Genomic DNA, 8,277 nt, shown 5'->3' on the forward strand with positions numbered 1-8,277 from the left:
AAATCGCGTACAGAACTGGTAGGACGAACGTCAGTCCGGACTCAGCTGACAAGACTAGGTATCAGTCAGTCCGTGATCCCCAATCTGCAGGGCACCGGTAAGTTCAGAAGCAAGGAGGCAGAACAGAACGCAGATCGCACACAAGGAAGTACCATGACAAGATCCCGATTCTACGCCTCCGGCGCCTAGGCAACACTCACTTCCTCTTGCGCGTCACCTGAGCCAGTAGTTACACAGACGTCGACAAGTTCATCAATCGGAGTTTTTCTCACACACCCCCCTGCCTTGGCCACATGGTGAGATCGAGAGGATATCGGGATATCTGACATATCCCGCGGACTCGGACTCAGCCTTCGATTCGAGGATCAGAGCTCATAAGCCGAAAGGCCGAATGGAATGAAGGGGTGTTGTCCATCTGACAATTGAACATTGTCTGGTACCACAGGCTGAGCACGACTTGCAGGGGAGACGCAGTACGGCCGGCATGAGAGTTTTGGGTTGGACTAGTTCACGACAGTGGGAGTCACGAAGTGAGGTACTGATGTCATCCTGTCGTAGGTATATGCCTGTCATCTGATCCCACTCCTCGAGGGAAAGGGAAAAGCGTCTTCATCAATTGATGATTCTGTCACAGATCGAATTCAGGTAGTGTATGCATCCGACGCTGGTTACCTTCGAGTCTGAAACAGATAGCTCGAACAGATACCCACCGATGGGTCGTGCTGCTGAACTCATGAAGCTTCTTCAAGAAAATGATAGAGAGATGTGAAAGATAAGTAGCCAATTGGGTATATCACTATATAAATTTATCTATTCAGAAAGTAGTAATAGAACAAGAGCGAAGGGATTTCAATTCTCAACAATTTGCACATACAATGAATCCCTGGGGGCAAAAAACATGCTTGTAAAGTGGTATCTAAAAGTAAACCGCGCAGAATGGAGGCTGAGCAACTGAAAACCGTAGAATTTCCCCCAGTACAGATTCGAGAAATGACGCCATGCACAGGCTCAAATGGTCCCAAGAACAATGAGCCTGATTTCCTCGGCACCATGATGCTGAAAAGGCATCAAATTGGACTCGCGGCCGAATGCAAATGCAAAGTAGCAATCCCACAGTTGCGGGGATGGGAGAAGAGACACGGATGAAATATTTGAAAACAAACTCTCCCAAGGCGCCTTTCCGACCGATGGCTCTCTTGCCATTGCATACGCTCAACCCAGAACAAAATGATAAATAAAAGCAACTAAACACACAAAAGTTGCACGGGCAGTAGCACCTCGTGACATGAAGATTGAAAACATAGAATCGTAGTCTCGCTTGAAAACGAGCACGTCTGAGCAGGTCGAGAGATGAGCACCGGACGAAAGCTGCTCACTGAGAGTGCGATGCATCGGACAAATGACCGTCGTGATCAGGTTTCAGACGATCGCGAAGAAGAAGTAAGGGTCGTTCAGGAGCGAGAAGTCCCATCATCATCTTTCCTAATTCGTTGTGTTTGATAGGTTTCGTCACATAGTCGTTGAAGCCAGCACGTGCAGCATTCTCGATTTGATCGGTCATCGCATTGGCGGAGAGAGCCATAATGGGAATCTGGGGATAGTGATTCTTCAGTTCCCATTTACGAATTTCACGACATGTTTCGTAACCATTCTTGACTGGCATTTGGATGTCACACTGGGGAGTAACGTGTCAGTTGCGGGCTCATATCACAGGCGAGTGAAATGTTTTTTTTCCCCCTACTTACAATGATCAGAGAATAGTACCCCGGTTCCTTGGAGAACACTAGCTCTGTACATTCTTGCCCGTTGGTTGCGGTCTCGGTCATGACCTTGATCTTATCAAGATACTTCAGCATGACCTAAGATCGTGTCAGACATTTTGTAAATTAGGGATAGGAAAACCATGCACAGCAACATACCATGCGATTCGTTTCATCATCCTCGACCAGTAATATCCGATAGCCTTTATTCCCGATGACCTCCTTCACCATCTTCGACATGGTCTTGAAATTATTGTTGATCTCTCGGGCCATGTCTTGATTCCTATCTTTGCTCAGATCGCGCTGGTTGTCGGGGTCAAATATAGTCGAGAACGCCGAGGGCTTGACCGGTTTGGGAACGGTAAATATGCGCTTCCCGCTCGAGGACAAATCCTTCAACCTCGAATTGATGTGACGTTTCTGGAAAAGGTCGGAAATGATGACGAGGGCGGGAGCAGTGGCCTGATCACACTCTGTGACATACGACATCATATCCAACACTTCCTCAACGCTTGGTAGATTAAGGACCAAGTGAGTCGGCTGAGATGCGGAAAGATCATTCATTGAGTCCCTCCAGTCTTCCACATCGGGCATGGATGTGATCGAGAACGGAATATCATGGGGGACCACCTGCTCGATGTGCTGTTTAATGGCTTTGCGGGCGTGGTCGAATGGGCACAGGATGAGGATGGAGTAGAGACTTCGATGAGTCTCGGAGACCTGGGATGTCCCAGGGGGCGCTTGCAACACTGATGACGATGGTCGATACGCGGAGCGTGGAGTCTCCTGGCTGGAGGAAGTCGCTGCTGTTGCTCGGCTCTGGGTGCTATCCGACTGACTGGGATGCCTGGCAGACTCAGATTTTGCCAGTGGGTCTGTACCATGAATCTCTGGGGTCGGCAGAGCCGACGACATCGACGAGCGCTCGAAGAAGTTATTGAATGCAAAACGTACGGAGGGGTCGAAGCTGCTGGAAGGCTGAGAAAGCGGTGATTCGAGAGCGGGCGACAGATCAGCTGGATCTAATCCCTTGGAGTCGGCAGATTCTCTGGCGAAGAGCAGTCTCTGCAGCGACTCGGGTTTTGACTGCGTTCCGAGCGCCTCGGACGTGCTCGAAGACTGTCGAACTAGACGAGGGTCTTCCGGTGAAGGAGGAGGCGGAGCATCGACCTTGACAAAGAACGAGAATGTGGCACCTTGCCCCTCTTTGCTGCTAGGAGTCAACCGTCCCCCGTGCATTTCAACCAGCTGCTTGGACAAAAATAGCCCCAGTCCGCTACCTGCGTTTTGCTGAGAGCCATTTTCCCCAAGTTGGCTGAACCGTTGCATCAAGCGCTCGGCGTCCCTGGCGCTGAATCCCTTCCCGGTGTCGACAACATCGAAATTCAACAACAACTCCGTCTCCTTCAAAGGCACCGAAGCATCCCGATAGATACAACAGCTGATGTGGACCTCTCCTTGAGCGGTAAACTTCACAGCGTTGCCAACGAGGTTGATGAGGACCTGCCGGATGCGGAACCTATCGCCAACTACCATAGGTGGCACATCCACATCCATCAAGTAATTGAGCTCGAGTCCCTTGTCGAGAGCTCTAGAAGAAACAGTATCTATCACATCCTCAATCACAGACCGGACATGGAACCAGGAGTTGACCAAGGACATCTTTCCAGCCTCAACCCGAGAGACATCGAGGATATTGTCCACCAGCTCGCGCAAGTTAGTCGAACTGTTTTGAATGGTATCGAGCATTCGCCTTTGGTCAGTGTCAAGCTGCGTATCAAGTATGAATGGAATGGTGCCAAGAATTCCATTGAGAGGAGTTCGGATCTCATGTGACATATTGCTGAAAAATTTCGTTTTCGATTCCATCTGGTTATTCAGTTGTTGCATTGCCTTGTTGAGCTCCCGTTCCAGATTTTTGCGGTCGTTGATATCGGTGCAAGTGCCATACCACGAGGCTTCTCCGCTGCCAAAACTGCTGGTCTCAACTAGAACCAGGCGTACGAGATGCCACCTGTAGTCGCCACCTTTGGAACGAAGGCGGATCTCTGTCGAATAGAACACTCGCCCGTTCTCATCCTTCTGGACGGAAGCGATCCCAAGCCTGACGAGTTCATGCAATGCAGGTGTGACTCCTTGACTGAACTGTCGCCCTGGAGAATTTGCTTTCTCTTTACCAGCACAATCTTCCTTCCCACTGGAGTCGGCGGGCGCTTTATTGTGCAAATCTGCAAGGTAAACAGAGAGCGAGCCGCACTTCTCCAGATCGTCAGGATGCACATGCTTTGCGAAGCCGAAGTTGAGAGCCTCCTCAAGCTTCTGGCCCGTGTAGAGATGCCATTGCTCATTCACAAAGATAAGACCCCGATGTTCAGTTGCTTCGAACACGACTTGCGGAATCGAGTTGGAGAATGCTCGATACTTAGCATCGATCGCGAATTTCTGCCGCTCTTGCGCGGCTTTCAGTTCCGCAGTATGCTGCTCATGTATGTCAAGGAAAGACCCAATCCAATACAGCACCTCCCCTGTAGACGACAGCAGGGGATTGGCCCTGAAAATAAACCAACGGTAGGCTGAATCATCGTTGAATCGCTTGACGCGCACACGTTCTGTGAACTGTGAACCAGTTCGTAGAGCGTTTGCCCATTCCTGCGACATGTGTTCGCGCTCGTCAGGGTGTATATTTTGCCACGGATCCCTCGACTTCTGTTCTTGGGGTTGACTTCTCCTGTAGGCATCGAACTTGGAATTTGTCCAAATGACCTCTCCGCTTTGAGGCTTAGCAAGGAAGAGGTGAAGAGGGACTGAATTCAGCATGAGTTGTGCTACAGTATCAGAAAAGGGCCGCGGAATCTCCCTTTGCAACTGCGCATAGAAAGAGTTCGTGGAAGGGTGACGGGTGGATCCCTGTGTCGGCGATATGACATGTGGTACTTTGGAATCCTGTAATGGGGATGCTACCACGATGTTGGGGTCCTGCGCTGACAGCTCTTCATCTACAGAGCGCTTTTCCCATATTCTGCCGGGGGAAGCAGGGGTGGATGCAGCCAATTTCTTCGATTTGGAGACTTGATTCCGGTGTTGATTGATGGCACCTCGTAAGCTCTTGGACCGTTGAACGTTGAAATAGCTATCCACCGCTTCGCTGTTACCTCTCGCAGCAGGCCCGGGCGACTCGCCGGAATTCAGAGCCCCGAAATTCGTGAGGTCGAGGGCCGGTGTTCCGAAATTAGATATTGACGGACTGAATTTTGTTGAATTTGATCTTTCTCCGGGACTGGAAAGGCTAGCACGGGCGGATAGAGAGACGTCATCTGCTAATGCGTAATTGACGTGTCCACTCAGTCCAGCGACAAGCTCCAGCTCACTGCTTTCATCAGAAAATGTTCCACCTAGACCGAGGATATGACCGTAGCGAGGGATGTGCACGCGTGAAGTGAGTTGCCGCTCAAGTTGACTATACTGTTGCGCCAGACCGAAAGAAGTTGTGAGGTGGGGCATAAGATATGCCAATGACTGCCTGAGATTCGACGGATAGGGTATGATTGGCGATAATACAGAGATGATTGCCACGGGGAACCTCAGAGTAGACGGCGACGTGTCCTTGGAACGTCCGGCGTGCAGAAGCGGAATGTGAACCACCGACTTGGCCAGGTCAATCCCTATTGCTTCTAAGGGTTCTGTATTTGAGTAGTCATGCGGGGGAGGGTGCTGTGCAAATGCGCTTTCGTCGACGGTGTGGCTGGTAAAGAAAGGGTTTTGATCTGCGTGCGTTCGGGGCGCAGGAGAAGGCGCAGGGGATTGCGACCAAGGTGATGGTGGAACTTGTTCATATTCGTCGTATACATGCATCAACGGAATGGTTTGCGGGTAAGGACCGGAACCTCTGAGGTTGGAAGCCGATCTGCCGCGGGCACAGTGCAATGTTTGCTGAGGTGCCTGAGAAGGCCCCGTTGTAGGAGTGACTTGAACACGGTCTTCCGGAGTTTGAGAGACTTGATCATGAGGCGTTTTGGGTGCCGAGGCTGGATTTTGTGAGTACTCTCGGGTTAGCACAACAGGCTTGGTGCGTCCAAAAAGTTTCACAACCCCTGTTCGCTTGATGAGAGGATCGGCTTCCACCTCTAAAGGTCTAGGTACGGGGAAAACAGCCTGCCTACAGTTACATTGAGCAGGATTCAAAGGGTCGCAAGAATGCACATCAGTTGCGACGTTTCCTCGCTCAGAAACAGATCCATGTTCGACGACGGCCGGCATCACAATTCGGTGCGGATGTTTGTTATCCAGAGTCGCGGCTTCCTTAGGTTTCTGAACATCATGAAGTCGACTTGGCTCGTGTCCGGTATAAATCGCTTTGTCCTTCCCGAAGCCTGCAAACGAGTGTCGGGATAGGAGTGACGGTCGCTTTGGAAGAGTTGAAGGAACAGTTGCGTCTGCAATTTTGCCATTCCCGGCGGCTTCCTTCTTCTTTACGTTTGCAACATCCCCAAGATCTTTGTGAGATCTATGAGCCGGTGATGTGTCCTCACCCTGCTCGAAGTCACATCTCAAATCAGGATCGTAAACCGCCTTCTGGCCCCAGGGAACGTTTTCAAGATCTGTTGTGTCACCGGGTACGGCGAGCGACACTCGCTCTGCGCCATAGTGAGTCTTCAAGATATCGACAACATTTGCCCACCAACCCTCAAGCCCAGGATCCATACTGAGTTGCAATGTAAGATCATAAAGGTTCGGAGCGGGGTATGACGGGTCTTCAGGTACGGGTTTGTGGTCTGACGGGAGGAATGCGCTCTGTGACACCGCCGCTGCTTTGACCGTGGCCGACCTCCGCTCATCTTTAGGTTGCGACGGTGCCATGTGAATCTTCAACTTTTCAGCCGGCAGCGTCAACTTAAAGTGACCAGTATGAGTCGTATGATCTTGCGCCTGTTTCATCGTCTGCTGCATATGCATCTTTGGGAAGGGATACGACGGTGTCTGGCCGATAGGGTTTGCAGCATCATCCTCTAGATCGAAAGCTTTAATGGTGCCGCCAGATCCGGTCGAATCTGAATGGGAAGTAGAAGGTACTGCTCCCGTAGACGAAAGGGAGAACTTCGGGGGCGAAAGGTTGGATATGCGCCTTTTCTTGCTTGATTCGTGCGGTGTAGAGGTCACGGAAGTCGACTCCCGGTGATTTGTCGAGTTGGGATTCTGCGATTGTTGCAACTGCTGGTAAACGAGCAATTCTTCCATTTGTCTCCGAAGTTCCTTGAGGGTCTGAGAGCTTCGACCATCCTCGTGAGATCCCTTCTCCTGATTGGCATTAGCTTTTATAGCGGACGATGATAAACGGTCTACGTTTGCAGTCTCTTCATGCGACCCCCGGGACGAGCGAGTGTGGGATTTGTGCGCAAAGCCACCTATCGCCGTGATTCCTTCCACAGTATAGCCATCGTCGTCATGAGCGAGACTCGAAACCGAAAGAGAGGGATCAGGATGTGGTGCGGTGATAGGCGAAGGAGCCTCGGCCGGAGATGGAAGCGGAGATGCCCTCATGCTTTGGACTTCGCCCATCCTAAACTCCCTCCACCGCCGGACAGATACTCAATTCACCTGGGCGAATCCGACTCCACAGGAGGAAAATGAGGCACTCATTTCTCGGACGGAACGGTCCGCGATCGCAGGGTACAGGAAACGGTTGGCAGCTCGTAGTGTCGTTGGGAACGGGAGCGATGCGCGAGTGCGCGAACGGAAGAGGCAAGTAGGGTAACTCTTTGGATGAAAACCAAGTGATTCGAAGAAGGATATCGCGATGGGATAAATTCGGACAGGCCTGCTGTACCTGTAGGTGAGTTAAAAAAGGGGTGAAAAAAAAAAAAAAAAAAAAAGAGGTCGAGTATAATCCGAGGACGAAAAAGAGGACGAATGATGGGAGAAGAAAATAGAGAGGGAAAGTGGGCGGAAAAAACAAGGGTAGGAAAGGCAAGTGCTCAGAGGGTGGGTTAAAGCGGTGTATAGCGTATAATCAGACTAGTGGTGGTGGTGGTGAGGGTGAACGTCCAGTTCGCAGGAGGCAGGGGAGGAAATTATGATCAGAATTAGATCAAACAGTGGATAGGCAAGAGTACCTTAAGCATGGTGACAAAAGGGAAATAAAGAATAATAATGATAGTAACAAGAAAGTTGAACATAGATACTAACCCTTTTCCTTAGTAATAGTAGGTAGTGTACCTAGACTGCACAGTAGAGCACACTGAAGGCACTTGGCAGACTTAGCAAAGTTCTGACTTGTTATTATGATTATTGTTTTTGACCCGTAATACTGTCACTACTGTATGGACAGTAGATAGTAATCATAGACCATCAGGTAGTCTCCGTAGTAGTCGAGAGATCGTCGATTTGAGGTTAGGCTGTGTGGACTGTGGAATTGGTCCGTCTCCCGTTGGGGGGGCTCCGAGCCTATGACGTATGCGAGCCCTTGGGGGGCTAAACCACTTGACCAAACCGCGGGAACCTGAAAAGTTCCCTGGACCCA

At 50.6% G+C, this 8,277-nt stretch overlaps 1 protein-coding gene across 1 annotated transcript; it reads right to left on the reverse strand.

Moving 5' to 3' along the window:
- Window positions 1-1,372: 1,372 nt before the first annotated feature.
- Window positions 1,373-7,316, reverse strand: pkhB (putative sensor histidine kinase/response regulator; the record flags this gene model as incomplete). Its single annotated transcript, XM_026756378.1, has 3 exons — window positions 1,373-1,675; window positions 1,746-1,859; window positions 1,920-7,316. The coding sequence occupies 3 exons, from the start codon at window positions 7,314-7,316 to the stop codon at window positions 1,373-1,375; spliced, it is 5,814 nt and encodes a 1,937-aa protein (XP_026616960.1).
- Between the last annotated feature and the right edge of the window lie 961 nt (window positions 7,317-8,277).

This window comes from Aspergillus thermomutatus (genome assembly GCF_002237265.1).
Source record: "Aspergillus thermomutatus strain HMR AF 39 chromosome Unknown NODE_31, whole genome shotgun sequence".
Classification (NCBI taxonomy): Eukaryota; Fungi; Ascomycota; class Eurotiomycetes; order Eurotiales; family Aspergillaceae; genus Aspergillus; species Aspergillus thermomutatus.